General features: G+C 33.2%; 3 protein-coding genes and 1 long non-coding RNA gene across 10 annotated transcripts; 2 read left to right on the top strand and 2 right to left on the bottom strand.

Moving 5' to 3' along the window:
• Positions 1 to 1,536: 1,536 nt before the first annotated feature.
• Positions 1,537 to 4,862, bottom strand: LOC133028979 (uncharacterized). The gene is made up of 2 exons (XR_004009779.2): positions 4,529 to 4,862; positions 1,537 to 2,447 (listed from the first exon to the last, which is right to left on the bottom strand). It is a non-coding gene; the product is annotated as an uncharacterized LOC133028979 (long non-coding RNA).
• A 652-nt stretch (positions 4,863 to 5,514) lies between these two features.
• Positions 5,515 to 8,168, top strand: LOC115707842 (protein CURVATURE THYLAKOID 1C, chloroplastic). The gene is made up of 6 exons (XM_030635924.2): positions 5,515 to 5,886; positions 6,701 to 6,795; positions 6,971 to 7,057; positions 7,276 to 7,338; positions 7,452 to 7,489; positions 7,844 to 8,168. Exons 1-6 carry the CDS (start codon positions 5,787 to 5,789, stop codon positions 7,896 to 7,898), a joined length of 438 nt encoding a protein of 145 aa, XP_030491784.2. The 5' UTR covers positions 5,515 to 5,786; the 3' UTR covers positions 7,899 to 8,168.
• Positions 8,169 to 8,203: 35 nt separating this feature from the next.
• Positions 8,204 to 15,321, bottom strand: LOC115707834 (protein tesmin/TSO1-like CXC 7). 7 transcript variants are annotated; one of them, XM_061117443.1, is made up of 8 exons: positions 15,212 to 15,307; positions 14,814 to 15,045; positions 14,242 to 14,355; positions 13,705 to 13,882; positions 13,298 to 13,555; positions 12,819 to 13,065; positions 12,223 to 12,549; positions 11,886 to 12,026 (listed from the first exon to the last, which is right to left on the bottom strand). In XM_061117443.1, exons 2-8 carry the CDS (start codon positions 15,023 to 15,025, stop codon positions 11,980 to 11,982), a joined length of 1,383 nt encoding a protein of 460 aa, XP_060973426.1. In that variant the 5' UTR covers positions 15,026 to 15,045; positions 15,212 to 15,307; the 3' UTR covers positions 11,886 to 11,979. The 7 variants fall into 7 exon arrangements, with proteins under 7 accessions (XP_060973442.1, XP_060973437.1, XP_060973426.1 ...); XM_061117446.1 differs by having other exon boundaries at positions 12,819 to 12,910; positions 13,004 to 13,065; positions 14,814 to 15,285; XM_061117448.1 differs by having other exon boundaries at positions 12,223 to 12,507; positions 12,819 to 12,910; positions 13,004 to 13,065; positions 14,814 to 15,285.
• On the top strand, positions 9,350 to 12,108 carry LOC133038886 (pentatricopeptide repeat-containing protein At4g21065-like). The gene has a single exon (XM_061117428.1). The coding sequence runs from the start codon at positions 9,570 to 9,572 to the stop codon at positions 11,466 to 11,468; it is 1,899 nt and encodes a 632-aa protein (XP_060973411.1). The 5' UTR covers positions 9,350 to 9,569; the 3' UTR covers positions 11,469 to 12,108.
• Positions 15,322 to 15,792: the final 471 nt, after the last annotated feature.

Raw genomic sequence — 15,792 nt, 5'->3', positions numbered from 1 at the left:
TTGGATGTGACATAAACTTCCAATGAAAAAAAAATGTGCTCTTCAGTCTTCACACAAAAAATGACTATATGAGTAGAGTATTACTATAGTTTGATGTAATGATGAAACAGCTCAACCAGAATTTATCAAACATTTATTACAATTTCTCAGATTGAACCCAATTAAAAAAAAAAAAAAAATCTTTTGAGATAGAACAAGAGTAAGCATTGAGTGACTTTCTCTAGTTAAAGTTTTCCAAAAGAAAAAAAAAATAAAAAATATTATTTTGGGTGGCAAGCATATTCAGAAAATGGTGGAAAATATTTGATTATTCTTGCCTAACAGAGAGACCCCACTACAAGAAGAAAATAAAAATGAAGTCATAATGTTGAGCTTGAAAAATTTACTTACTTCACATTCTCTTCCATCAACTAACCATTGACCTTCACCTCCCTTAAAATTAAACTCCATAAGAGAAACCTTGATTATAGTTAAATTGTTGTTGAGATATTCTAAAAATTCATCAACATTATCATTTGCCAACAGCATCCATAATTAAAAGTTTTGGTGCCATATGGGTAATGATTAAATTTATCTGCAATTCAAATCATCAGTATATTATTCACTTTTATTATATATACATATGTGTTCTTTATACAATTTTCTTGCATGGTTGTTAGGAATGGTAGATGATATGAAACTATCACATGATTAGTAGTACAGACCAAAAAAAGAATAAGAAAAATATAGTATTAATCTTTTTTTTTGATAAAGAAAAATATAGTATTAATTAATTTAAGGTTTCTTTTGTATTGTTCTCTCCATCATTTATGCACTATAACTTTTTTTTTTCTCTCTCTCATTTCTCCATTAACGAGAAAGCAAAAAGAGAAACCCAGAAATCCACAAAAAAGAGGCTTTCTTTCTTTCTTTGTTATTTTTAAGTCTTTTCAGGTTTCTTGTGAAACAAGCTTTGAGAAATATAAAGATATTATTATTTTTATATATGTGTATATATAGGGACAAATTAGTGGAAGGTTGTGAAATTTTGATAAATTAAGGATAGGAAAAAAGATATGGGGGGTGATGTGTTGAAAGAAAAGCTATGAGAAAATGAGGAAAGTCTACAAGAAAAGAGAAAAAAGGATACTTTATTTTAGGGGTGTTGAAAGATGAGTACAAAATTATAAGTTACTTTCACAAAAATCTTGTTGATTGAAAGCTAACAACGTGGAAAGATGTCATATTGATAACACATTAGGAAGAACCCAATTTTTTAAATACACCTCAGCCAAAAAATAAGTAAACATCAGTATAAAAATAGAGGTAGATATAGAATACTATTCTAAACCATCCGAAAATTTAGAGATAATTCTAAATAATTATAATGTACACGATCATGAAAAAAATTGATAAAAAATTACAATAACAAAACACTTATTTTAGGATAACAAAGTAGAAAGTATCACAAATAAACATTGGGTGTACTGTCTACTTGTCCTGCATAAATGAAGTTTCATATAAATACTCCATGATCAATTCTTACTCAGCAAGAAAAAAGAAAAAAGGGACCAATGTATTGTTGAGTTTTACCAAATTATTTGTACAACATTCACATAAGATTATCCAAGAATTTACATTTTGGTTTCATTATTTGACCGCATGACATGAAAAGATAGCTAGACAGAAAGTGTAAAGCTTAAATGATTCTCACGTACATGGCATACCAGAGATAGCAGACAGCTTAAGTAGTGGAACCAACATTGACTAGCTTAACTGTGATTCTATGTTCTACTAACAGAGTTAAATCTATCTCATAAACAATATAACAGCTAAAAATGCTCAGGAATCATAGCCACCTAACTGAGCCTCACCACACACTGTACTCCAACAGTTCCTATGACTTCGAAATTTATCACAGTTAGGCATGTATTTAACTTCACATTAATGCATAATGTCAAACAAATTAATCTGCATCTTCTAAGACTAATTATACAATATTTAATGAAAAGTTTAAATCAATCACCGAGCTAATGATTAAATACCAACACGACACGCAAGCAGTGTATCGATAGGCGATAGCATCATAAAGGCCACATGGGCTGCAGTCATATTGAGAGGTGAGTCAAAGGAGGATGCATTGGCACTCTTTTTCTTGTAAAATGATAACAAAGGCTTGAATCATATCCAACTTCGAGAGACAGTTAGCTTTTGAAGAGTAGATGAATTGGTAGTTTTGGAAGTCAGGTGAAAAGTTAGCCCCAAACGGGCTTTGCAAACTCGGACAGCCAATAAAGAAGGAAATAATTGTCTATGATCTTTCAAGTTTCTTTAAACTTGTGTCTGAATGTACCATTTTATGTCATTCATTCATGAATGCCCACAGCAGACAATTTGCTTAAAAAGGAAAGGATAATAGATTCCCCACCTCTATTTGTTGTCTAGAGACCAAAAAGTGAGATTGGTGTCTGCAAAATCAAGAACGATGGTTGGAACAGCAAACTACAACAAGAATACAATTTGAAAACGAAATTTACCAATCAATATGACCCAACAAAATGTAAGACATTAAATATGCTATGATTAATTGTAGTTGATAGTCAAGGAAAACCATATACATCACCATTAAGTATGAAACTAGAGCAATTTAGTTTAGACTTTAGAGATGAATACTTCATTTACTGCATTCCAAATAACAGATCAGCGTGTCAAATTTAATACAGCATCCATGCCCTTTAGTAAGATGTGCTTAGGATGTCAAAATAACATTTTTCTTTCAACTTGATTCAACTCGCTAATTTGTCATAAAATTTACTAGGGTTTTACCATATCATATCAGGCTGCAAAGTGATACAATGTAGTCAGAACTAGTCATTCATACAGGCAAAATGTTAGCCAAAGTGCCTAATCCTCCTATTATCAAGTAGTTCCAAGTAAAAGAATTGTAAGAAGGATCTCAATGATTATATTAGATGGATGGGTGTACATTGGTTTAATAATTAGGAGGCTCGATCAGATTAACATTTAAACTTGCCGACAGAAAACGGGTAAAACAACTACCATTCCACAACTAAAAAACTTGTATGCCATGCTGCTCAGATTCATAAAGCAAGTTTGGCAATATCCAATGTAAATGCAATGCCAATGGAAACCCACTTTATGCAGCCATTTGAACATAGAACTCAATCTGTGGACGTTTTTAAAGAGGCGAATAAATCTAATGAAGAATCCACACTCTTACAGGGCAAAGAGATAGAATAATGAAATAAAATAATTAAAGATCTAAATAGAGAAATCAAATAACATGTAAATAACTTATGTAGGATGAGCCAACACCAACAACATGTGATAACCAAAGTACTGATGAAGAAGATGGATAATAAGGAATAAAACCAAGTGATCCTTTACAATCCATACATACTTGCATAAGGTCTAAGTCTGGAGGTTTAATTCTTTATTGGGCCTACCTAACTAACAAAATGTTAAAGTTTTCTTTTCTTCTCTTCCCATCAAATATTGTAGAGTTACCAGGACTAAAAGGATATCAATAATAAGATAATCATATCCTAGTATCCTATTCTCATAGATAAAAAATTTTCACTTAGTATGACTCAAAATGACTTCAAACAAATATGAAAGATCAATCAATCATGTTTAAGACAATTGAAATAGTTTCATTTCTTTTATGAAAGATCAGCAACAGAAATGTAATAAAATGGTGACATGACACCAAAAATCACTTTTCCTCTAAAAGAAATGTAATAAAATGGTGACATGACTGAAATCCACTCAAACAAAGAGTGCCATAATCACAATAGAATTTTCAAACTAAGCTGTATTTTTTTCAGTTGTCAAAACAGTTTCTGTGGAAATGAGTCAGATATTTGATATGGAAGTTTATCTATCTGATCGGAAAAGGATTCTGAGAGGATAAACTTCCAAGACTCAACTGTAATTCTATGATAAAATCTTTCACATGGCATCAGAATAGTCAATTTCCTAAGCTGAAGCCGGTGCTCATGTATGTTATACACACATATATATGTAATAAAGCATGTCTAATGGCTATAAAAGATGTAAATGTAATTACCCCATCAAGAGTGAGACTTGCCAATCCAATATGAAGTGAGAGAGCACACATAAAGACAATGCAACCAACCATCAGTAAAATATATACAGCACACTTTGTCAGGTCACTCTCAAACACAATTGAAAAACAAAACAAAAAAATCTCACTAACAGTCATACTCATACAGAACAGTTAAATGCGTAATTTTGTAGTTTTGGGCAAAAAGGAAAAACTAGTTAAATTTAAATTCATAACCTAATCCTTACACAACTAATTAGTGGATACTAATTCGAATCCAAATTAATTAACTTGAAATTGAAATCTTCATCTTCTAGTAACCAAATATAGCATAATTATTTTTTTGAAAAAATCAAACAGTTGGTGCTAACTCAGCTCAGGTATTGAAAATTGAAAACAGCATTAAGAAATAAGTAGTAAATAAAAATGGCAGATTTTCTGGGCAAGCAAACAAAGGATTACCTTTAGAGTAATGAGCGAGTTGGAGGAGGAATGTGCGTTATGGTCTGTTGTTCAGTGAAAGTGATGAGTAAATTTGTGAAACCCTCTCATCTCACTCTCTCTTTTCACTTCTTCACTGTCGTTTTCTTTTTTTATTTCCATTATTTTTTTTAACGCTGCATTAAATTTCACATTTTCTTTTTATTAAAAATGAAAGGATGATTAACTTATTTATATTAAAAACTAAAATTTGTCAAAAGAAAAAAAAAGACATAGATAGTCTTCAATTATTATTCACAAATCATTGATTTGAGATTTTTTTGTTAAATCAAATTCCTTCAAAGAAAAAGTTACAAGGAATTCTAATTCCCCCTAAATAATAAGATTTACATAAAGAGATTAACCTCAATTCACATAGTGTTAATTTTAGGAATTTTTACACTAGGTATCATATTTAGCTATTTTTTTACAAAATTTCATTGACATTTTTATAATTTTGAAATCTAGGGTTTGTATTGAAGTAATTGGGTAATTACTAGTAATTATTTTATTTTAAAATACAAAAGTGGTAGATTGTATATGAATTTTTATTTTCATGTTTAGCAAATGAATTAATAATTATACGGTTTATTAATGTTAATTAACTAAAAATGGTAATATTTTGTAATAATATACTCATAATAATTAAAGAGTGTAATTTAAACATCTCACTTACTTTAAATTACATAATTATTGTGTAATTATTTAATTAGAAAAATACATAAACTTCATAATTACTTTAAATTACACTCAATTTTATTTATGTAATAACTTTTTATACGCGCATACAATAAGTTACTTTAAATACGATTATGTGATAATTATAATATCAAAATATTTAAACAAACCCATAATTACACTATTTTTTTTTTAAGGAAAAGTTGTATTTGATTTTAACTAAATTTCAATAACTTATTAAAAAAAAGTAATTTTCAATAATATAAATAATTACTTGACAAAACAAAAAAAAAAGGAAAAATGTGTGGTGAGAAAGGGGAGAACGGAGGTAGCTTGGCAATGGTAGTAATAGTAGTAGAGTAGAGAACACTATCATATCCTTGTCAAATCAGAATCTTTTTCAACTCTCCTCTTCTTGTTTCTGTTTCTGTTGCTTTATCCATAATTTCCCTCATCCTCCAATAACCAATTAGATTACACATTTCTCTTCACATAATAAATATATATAAATATAAAGAAAACACTTTTGGCATTACTATCTTAAATTTTCTCACAGGTAGACATGGCTTCCATTGTTGCAAGCTTGCCTCCACCATTATTGATCAAAACCAGTAAAACCCTCTTAACAGCTTTCTCAAAGCTTCCACTTTCTTCCTTTCAAGGTAAGCCTTACAGTGGTTTAACCCAAGTTTTAGATTTTATTTCAGTTTCGTTTTTCTCAAAGTTTAATTGGACTAAAATTGGTAGTTTTTCTTCATAACTATAAGATGTGGGTTATATCATTATAGGGAAAGATTGCTCTTCTCGGAGCTGAAGTTATATATTTGCATAAGATTGTGGAAAATTGGGATGATTTGATTCAAACAGAATAGTAATTTGGGGAAAATAAGAAAATGAAGAAGAAGAAGATACCCAAAACTTTGTTTATTAGTATTTTGATCAATAAAAAGTGAACTTTATTCAATGTTAGTGAGAACAATTAATTTAGGTTTGTTGGATTTGCCAACAAGATTAGGGCTTTACTCAATGTGAAGTCCATTGGAAGTTAGTTTCTGAAACATGAATTTGGAATTATTTGAGAGCTTGACACTCATGAACTTGAACTTGGAAGTTAGTTATAAAAATAACTAAAGCAATGTTCTCACAAAAATTTGCACGACTTACAATCCCATTGAGTGACTTATGATTATAAAAGATAGATTGCTCAATTATCTTTATATCTGAGTAATTCTTAACTTATAACAGTAGTAACTCGGGTATGACTCATAATGCACACTATCACTACTTTAGAAATCTCTTTATGAAAATTAAGAACATTTTGAGAGAAAAGAACACTAGTATTTTATTTAGTAGAATGCTTTTCTCATGATTTTTACAATAGAAGGGAAAGGTTTATGATTATGTAGAAATGGGTGGCCGTGGGTATCATTATGTATAAACCAATCATTTCTGTCCATTGATTTTTGTATATTGCAGTGAGACAAAACCGTGGTTCTGTTGCTGTAAAGGCTGCTGGGGATAACTCTGAGTCATCAACCTCCCTAACCGTTAATAAATCAGTTCAAAACTTAGTAAGTTCTCTATCACATTTGCTTATAGTGAGTTATTTTCAACTTGGCTTACAAGGATTCTTGTAGATAGTGAAGAAACTTGTTTGTAGTTAAATGTTAAAAGTAGCTTCAAGAAAGTTTGTGCTTTCATGTCTCACCATTTTTTGAATTGGGTTTATTTTATGATTTTAAACAGTGGGCTAACTCTGAAGACCGACCAGCTCTATTTGGATTAGGGTTTGCAGCTATAGCAGCTCTATGGACATCAATTAACCTGGTTTCGGTAATTTCCTTAACTCTTTCTCTTCTACATTCTTGAAGAAAATGAATTAGCATTGCTGATAGGAAGGAATTAAGAGACTGGAAATTATATCCTTTTCGGCTTTCAGAGTGGAGCTTGACATGCTCAAACTCTATGTTTCTTCGAGATGCTAATCATATATAGTGTGACTTATGAGATTGTCTCCCTCCTCCCTAATCTTGTTTCCAATTACTGACTAGGCCATTGACAAGCTTCCTGTAATCCCAAGCGTATTTGAAGTTGTGGGCATTCTATTTTCTTCAGTAAGTATCATGATACATACATAGTTATTCTTCTTCTATCATGTCAAGTTCTTACTTTGTCTAATATATATTTACATTCAAAAGTTGATAAGAACCTCTCTGCTTATTTTCAGTGGTTTATCTACCGTTACCTCTTGTTCAAACCTGATAGGTAAGTAAATTTCACCTTATGACTACTATTCCTTGAATCCTTTAGTGGGTCATTAATCTGACTCTTTGAATAATGGAGAATTTAAGTTTTAATAAATACCAGAAAAAATCAACTAATGTAATGCAATACCAAGTAAAAATCTTAGCAGCGTATTATCATAATAAATATAAACCAGTGAAATATGGTTTGTTTTTGTATAAGATTAAGCCAATTGTATGACCATTGTTTACTGGTGAAAAACACTTAGAAATTATACAAAACAAAACAAAGCAGCTTCTCTTTCTTACAAGGAATATGATTTTGTAGTGACCTTTTTTTGTGTACTCTGCAATGACTTTTTTCTCTTTCTTATAGGGAAGAGCTTTTCCAAATTGTTGACAAAACAGTATCAGACATTTTGGGCAAATGAAATGTGCAGTCAAATGGTAAGGGTTTGGCAATGTTTATTATGAGTGTATTTATTTACAAAATTGAGGTTCTTATTGGGTTGTTGCTGAATTGGGGTGGTGGTCAAATCAGTATCACCATTGTCATTCAATGCAAGTCTCTTGTTGTACCATTAGGCATGAACTCATAAGAACTATATTCTGTGTATTATTTTTAAGCCGTTTTTACTGTGTTTTACTCTGTAAAGAATATTTAAAACGTTTTTAAAATTTGTAGATGTGAATTTGGTCAATTTTTTGTTTCGTTTTTTTTTTCTTTTGGGAATGTGCTTATGTTGGCCATTGTTAGCATTTTCATTACTGAGAGCAATCCCCTAAAAGAATAGGCAAAATCTTATCTTCCAAAAGTACAATCCGAGTATAAACATGAGACACTTGCAAGTGCATAACCCAACTTATTTGCAGACCGTTTAACAAAAACGACAACGATGCCCTTAAACATGTAAAGAAACTGAAGATCTGATAGACTGCACCACACTCAAACCAATTGCCTCTGCCATTTCAGGAGCCACTCTCCCTGCCTTAAGCTCGATGTTTCCTGGTCACAAATCCCTCTCCAAACTTGCCTACTTCATGGTTGAAAATAGCTGCATCAATATTCGTTTTGATCCCATTAGCACTAGGCTTCGCTTCACCAAAGCTTAACACCATCTCTTGGAACACCAACAATTATAGGGGTTCCAACTTCAGAATTTTGAGCATTTCTTCATTGATCAATAGTTAGTCTTGCTGAATAATACATATCTTCCACTCTAGAGCTTTTCCTTTGCCAAACAAAAGCTCATTAACGGCCTTCTAAAGCACCCAACACAGGCCACCAAACATACAAATAAGAAAACTTCAGTGAAGCACCTCTGAAACATATCAATCTCAGCCTTACTCCAACACAATTTAGCAAATGAAATGATATTCTTGAAAGGAATTATGGTTGATGGAGTTATTGAACAATGAAATGATATTCTTGTTTCTAAAAAAATATTTATTTATTTTTAATTTTTAATAACTCATTCTTCTTATTATTGTTTTTGTGGGTAAATACTATTTTGGACTATATATTTTGCAAAAATTACTAATTGGACCTTCTGTTTTGTTAAATGACAAAATTGACTATATTTTTCAAAATGATAAATATAGGACCCGAACTTAATTTTTAACAATTTTATTTTTTTAATATAACCAACTTTAAGATAATTTTTAACACGAATAGATACAAAAAATATAACCAGTTTTATCATAACATCTCTAAATCAGATTATTATTAAGTTTTATTTTGACAAAAAATCAGTTAAAAATCTTATTTGAATAATTTTAAAAAATACAGGTCTAATTTGTCATTAGTAATTTTTGACAAAACAAAAGTTTTAATTAGTAACCTTTGTTAAAACATAATCCAAAATAATATTTACCCTTTCTTTTTTAATATTTTTTAATCCAATTTTTTTCCTTATTTGAACAACATAACTCCCAAATGTCAAAGAGAAACGTTCAGAAAGTCCGGAGAGAAGCATAGTACTCCGGCGGTAGCCGTCATTGATCGGCACTTATTAACTGAGTTGAGATTAGTGTATGAGCTTGGGCTTCCTCATGCTTCTTCTTCGATTACTTTTTTTTCCTCGCCTTCTTTGAAATCCCAAATGCCACTTTCCTCCATATCAAAGTTAAGGAGAGCATCTTTATCTTCTGAATCTCAGTTTGCTGATTCTTCTCTTATCAACCTCACTCCCACCATATCTACTGTGCATCATCATCGTCAAAACGACAATGTCAAACTCCATGAAGGACAACAGTTCCATCGCTCACCTGCTTCCTACTACGCCTCTCTCCTCCAATCTTGTGTCGCTAGAAAAGCAATCAACCCTGGAAAACAGCTCCACGCTCGATTATTCCAAATGGGTATTGGATTTAATACTTATTTAGCTACTAAACTGGTCAATCTCTACTGCGTTTGCGAATCTGTACGCGACGCCCACCAACTGTTTGATAAAATTCCCAAAAGGAATAACTTATTTCTATGGAATGTTCTTATTAGGGGTTACGCTTGGAATGGCCCTTATGAGATGGCTGTTTCATTATATCATCAAATGTTTGAGTATGGGCTAATTCCGGATAGATACACTTTCCCATTCGTACTTAAAGCTTGTTCTGCGCTTTCTGCTATTGAAGAAGGGAGGAAAATCCATGACCGTGTAATACATTCAAATTGTGAAAAGGATGTGTTTGTTGGCGCGGCATTAATTGATATGTATGCGAAGTGTGGTTGTCCGGGAAATGCTCGGCAAGTGTTTGACATGATTGAAGCAAGAGATGTTGTGCTGTGGAATTCTATGCTTGCGGCTTACTCGCAAAATGGGCAGCCAGATGAAGCACTTGCTCTATGCAGTCAAATGGCTCTGACCGGCTTAAAGCCGACTGAGGCAACTCTTGTGACTGTTGTATCAGCTTCGGCTGATATTGCAGATCTTCTTGTAGGAAAAGAGCTTCACGGGTTTGGTTGGAGACATGGATTCGAATCAAATGACAAGGTGAAGACTTCATTGGTAGATATGTATGCCAAGAGTGGTTTAGTGAAGGTTGCCAGGACTTTGTTTGAGCAACTTGGGGAGAAAAAAAGAGTTGTCTCGTGGAATGCTATGATTACTGGGTATGCAATGCATGGTTATGCAGCTGAATCTTTGGATTTGTTTGAGAAGATGAGAAGAGAAGTTGTGCCTGATCATATAACCTTTGTTGGAGTCCTTGGAGCTTGTAGCCATGGGGGTTTGCTCGATGAAGGATGGAGGTTTTTCAATTTAATGGTAAGAGAATACCATATTGAACCAACAGTTCAGCATTACACATGTATGGTTGATCTCCTTGGGCATTGTGGGCAATTCGACAAGGCTTATAATCTCATAATGGAAATGAAAGTGGTACCAGATTCTGGTGTGTGGGGTGCTCTGTTGAATTCTTGTAAAATTCATGGAAATATTGAGCTTGCTGAGCTGGCAGTTGAGAAATTGGTGGAGCTTGAACCTAATGATGCCGGAAATTACGTGATCTTATCAAACATGTATGCTCAAGCAGGAAACTGGGAAGGAGTTGCGAGACTGAGAAAGTTAATGATTGATAATGGAATTAAGAAAAGCACTGCTTGTAGCTGGATTGAAGTGAAAAACAAAGTCCATGCTTTCCTTTCTGGAGATACTTCACATCCTAATTCCGATGCAGTATACAAGGAGCTAAAGAGGCTAGAAGGATTAATGGCAGAAGCCGGATATGTTGCTAGCACCGGTTCAGTCTTCCATGACGTGGAAGATGACGAGAAGACTAGCATGGTTTGTAGTCACAGCGAGAGGTTGGCAATTGCATTTGGCTTAATTAGTACACAGTTTGGAACTAGGCTTTTGATAACGAAGAATCTCCGGGTTTGTGAAGACTGCCATGTTGCAATCAAGTTCATCTCAAAAATTACAAAGAGAGAACTCATAATCAGAGATGTCAATCGTTACCATCACTTTAAAGATGGACTGTGTTCTTGTGGTGATTATTGGTGAATGTAAAAGAAGGAAATGTTGAAGGCTTGAAGCAAAGCTAGCTTAGATGATCTGTCTTTAATAATGGATAGCAGAGTGTGCCACAGTCAAAAACATTCTTGCATATAGTTCTTTGCTATGCCATCCATTTAATAGGGGAAGCTTTCAAGCGCGAATTAGAGAGGAATGAAAATGTATTTATACAACAACGATTATGAGAAGATAGTGAATGTACCATGCACATAGAGGAAAGAAATGAAGTTATTGTTGATGGAATTTTACATCTTGATGCAGCAACAGTGAGACCGGAAGACCCATCATGATGTCAAACTCCGACATATTCGGGTTTGTCCTCTCCCAATTTGACCCGTTCTTTCCAAGAATTTTCTTCATATCGTGGCTTAGGTTCTTAATTATTGATTTTCTTGAGAAAGTGTGCACGAACAAATGCAATCAATAATCAGCAATCCATTCATTGCTATCAAATTGGAGATTTACTCTTTCTTACACAGGAACCTTGTAATTTTTAGATTCAAGTACCTACATGGTCACATTGAATCCCTGTAGAAGTTCCAGTTGCTGCAATAAAAATGGAGCTCGATCAAGAATTTGTGAAGTGTTGTTTGATTGGCATTTTTGAATGAACAGGAAAAATTATAAAGATAAGGATTTAAAAGAGATATGCAGTAAAGCATAGAGAAAGAGGAGGGTTTATAGAGTTGACAAAAATAAAGGAAGCAATACCGTTAATGTTGTAACTCAAATAAAATCTTACAATTAGTGTTCACAGAGATAATCTTCTTAAGAAAATCCCGGAAGTTTGTCAAGATAATCCTTTCCTGCTCCATATAGGGCTTTGCATTAGGGATCCGCTTATGATTTCCATCAAAGGACGCAGTAGCTTCTCTCAACATGGTAACTTTCTCATCACATTTTAACGCCTCTGCTGTAGGAGATAACACCATCCCTTCTTGTCCATTGACATTTGCAGTTTTGGGAAACTTTGTATTGACTATGTTTACTCCATAATCATTCAAATGGTCATCTGGAACCACTTCCCCTACATTTGGTTTATCTGGCATCACTGAAGTGAAACTATTGACTAGAAGAACAAATTCGAGGTTCCCGTTTGTACTTAGTTTGGCAACTTTGGATAAACATTTGTTCAATATTTTGTTGAACTAACTTTTAGTTTAGAAAACAAAAGTACTGAATAAAAAGTGCGAAAAAAAACGGAAAGACGTGGAAGAAGAGGACAAAACAATATAATATAAACAAATAACTAATTCGTTCTTCCTGCAAATAGTTACCAATTCATTTGAGCAAAGAAATAATCCTTGTAACTTTCGTAACTTCATAAATAAATAATACCTGCAGTAAGTATCCTATCAGCATGAGCCCCTACAAACATATTTGAGCAAATGCGCTTAATGGAATCTGTAGTTATACTTGCTTGCCATGATCTGGTGGTGCCCACAATAATGATGAACAGAGTCAGAATTATGAAACTATAACTAGTGCGCATAAAAGAAAAGTATGTTTCTAAATATATGAACCTGCATTCGAGAGCATTGGCAGAAAAGGCAGGCGGTGCCCTAAAAGTTACAAGAGGATTCCCCTGCTAAACATAGATTATAAAACGTGAAATAAAAATGAGGAGAAAATGAATACGTTGAGCAAATGACATGTATGTTTAATTGAACAGCCAAAATCAATAAAGAGCAAGGATTTATGTTCATTTCTGGTCTAAAAGGCTGTATAAAAATAAAATAACAAATTCCTTATAATGTGTTCATGTAAGTTCAGTTAAGCCATTCTCTGCCTTTGTAGCATTAGGACGAGAAGAGTACCTGGCCTTCTTTTTTAGTTGATATTGAAGAAGATGTCTCCCTGGCCCTCTTGACAGAGGTTTCTGCGTCATAATGTTTCTGAGGTGATAGTATACTCTCCTCAAATCCGTCTACGTTCTTGCAGTCCAAGCATTTACAATGTTCAGAACAGAGGATCTTAGCTTGGAAGCACTCGCAATATTTCTTTAGGCAAAATGTTTTCTTACAATGGCACCCCTTTTGTTGTTTTCTTACGGATGTAGTGCCCTTTTTCTGAACCTTAAGTCGCACCAAGACCAATTTCAGTGATATAAAACCCATGTTACAAGACAATATTGAAGAACAACAGAAACAAATCCTACTTCCACCTAATTTCAAACTATAGCCTGAGAAAAAGGGAAACATTCTAGCAACTATAGCCTGCATACCTTAATATCTGGGGTTACATGCAAGCTGTTAGCGGTTTTTGACCTGAAAGCATTTTGGTTTCGTTCTAAAATACTTTCAACAGCTGCAGTCCTCGCAGGCTCATTTTTGATGTTATTGTGACAATCAATACAATTGCACCCATTGCAGTAGAATCCAGAAGCGAAGCATTCACAGTACCTGACAATTTGTAGATCATCGTCATGAAAGTAATCAAATCTAGTAGCTTTAGTAAGCCATACCATTCAAGGCTCTGAGGTAGAGACTAAATTAATTTATCAATATATACAAGAAATACGATTTCTACTTCAAAGACTTTAAAGTCTGTCTAAAATAATAATCTTGTTTATATTCCACATCATTAGCCTTTAATATGTTCACGGTCAAATATTTCTCTTTCATATTAAACTCAAAAGATTCGTTAAAATATGCCAAACTCAAGATTTATGGTCCGAGTGTCTGACAAATAAAATTAAAAGAAGTAAACAACAAATTTGTGATCATTTGAATCAGAGAGCTCCATATAGAAGTTAACTCACATTTTTAAGCACTTTGTTAGCTTGCAACGACATTGTCCTTGATGCTCTTGAGGGCCATTATCTTCTTCTATTCCAATTTGAGCTTGAGGTTGTACTGCTGAGGACTCTATATTTCTGATCCGATTCAAATAAAACATGAAATGGCACAATTACCAGTGTTGGGATCATAAATTTCATCTCCCATTTTATTTGCGAAAACAAATTAACGTTTATAAAAGGAACCTTTAGAACGAAATCCTAGTAGTATAATTTGTGTATTTTATGTCCATACAATACAACGAGAACTTTTTTCAACAAAACAATGATTTGTCATTTTATTTTTATTTTATCATTGGCTTATAAGTTCCCTGTGACTAACATCTTAGACAAATTAAGCGTGCCTTTTCAGTTAGAATCCTCAACATAACTAGAAAAAAACTAACAATAAAACAGTAAATATAATTTAGAAATTCAATGAAACTAAATAAATAAAATGCACTTTTTCTTTCCCATTGTTCGGTATTTTCTCGTGAAAACAGAAAGAAAATATCGTAGCTCTAATATACAAGAACCTAGAATTGCAGAGAACTCACTCTGTAAATGGTTCGATTGGAGGTGACAAATAAAGCTCCAAGTTGGGTTTCGCAGGCGACTTAAAGTGATTAAGCGAAGATGAACTAGGATCCAAAGATAAGCTGCCAGACATTGAAAAATCTAACTGCTTAACCAGATTTTTGGCGCGAAATCTGGAACGCCGATAGCGGCCTCTTGATCGTCTCATCTGATTTTTGCCGGGGACTTCCATTGTCGATCTGATCGATCACACTTCAAATGCAAACCGAAACAAATATAGTCAAGGAAAGAAAAAAAATCATTATTCCATGGAATTTGAATCACGATAGCTTTTTCACTTTCCGGAAAGCCAGTCAATATCAACATTTTCTTAGCAAACAAACAGCGAAACTCGATTTCAGTATTTTAATATTGAAACCTGTGATGATCTCGATTAACAATCACCACTTGGCAGAAACTGGAGAGCTTCGATTCGACCGTACGAACTTAGAGAGAGAGAGAGAGAGAGAGAGAGAGAGAGAAACGAAAAATGAATTGAAATGTGAATGTGATAATAATTTATACATTTGGCGCCAATACGTACAAATGACGAACAGTACGACGCAATAGAAACAAAACGACACTATCCCAATGAAACGGCGGATGATAACTGAGACACGACAATTTTTTTAACAACACATTTCTGCAAACGACAACATCTAAGAAATACACAATTTATACACAACTGTTTTTTTTTTCTTTTTTTTTTAACAAAATTTATGCACAATTGCTAAAAATGAATAATGAATTGTGTTTAGTAACACTTTTATTTTTTAATCTCAAAAATAAAAGTAAAATTTATGTTTTCAATAACAAAAATGTGTTTCACGAACTAGATCAAGGTCAAGGGTGAGGGTCTCATACGGGACTCAAAGCAAGGTCTAAGTTCAAAATTCGAGGTTTGGAGTCCGAGTACGAGTCCAGGTTCGTGGCTAGGATAGAGGTTTGGGATTTGGGGTT

This window comes from Cannabis sativa, chromosome 1, assembly GCF_029168945.1.
Source record: "Cannabis sativa cultivar Pink pepper isolate KNU-18-1 chromosome 1, ASM2916894v1, whole genome shotgun sequence".
In the NCBI taxonomy this organism is placed as follows: Eukaryota; Viridiplantae; Streptophyta; class Magnoliopsida; order Rosales; family Cannabaceae; genus Cannabis; species Cannabis sativa.
The sequence above is the reverse complement of the archived record's forward strand: the minus strand, read 5'-3'. Positions and strand labels throughout refer to the sequence as shown.

Excerpts from the sequence above, each read along its gene's own strand:
- LOC115707834 (XM_061117440.1), bottom strand. The coding sequence starts at position 15,025 with ATGGAAGTCCCCGGCAAAAATCAGATGAGACGATCAAGAGGCCGCTAT. Across the intron at positions 13,066-13,297 it reads CAACTAAAAAAGAAGGCCAG|GGGAATCCTCTTGTAACTTT; the intron begins GTACTCTTCTCG and ends TATGTTTAGCAG. Across the intron at positions 12,550-12,818 it reads TGATAGGATACTTACTGCAG|TCAATAGTTTCACTTCAGTG; the intron begins GTATTATTTATT and ends TTGTTCTTCTAG.
- LOC133038886 (XM_061117428.1), top strand. The coding sequence starts at position 9,570 with ATGCCACTTTCCTCCATATCAAAGTTAAGGAGAGCATCTTTATCTTCT.
- LOC115707842 (XM_030635924.2), top strand. The coding sequence starts at position 5,787 with ATGGCTTCCATTGTTGCAAGCTTGCCTCCACCATTATTGATCAAAACC. Across the intron at positions 5,887-6,700 it reads TCCACTTTCTTCCTTTCAAG|TGAGACAAAACCGTGGTTCT; the intron begins GTAAGCCTTACA and ends TGTATATTGCAG. Across the intron at positions 7,058-7,275 it reads CATCAATTAACCTGGTTTCG|GCCATTGACAAGCTTCCTGT; the intron begins GTAATTTCCTTA and ends ATTACTGACTAG.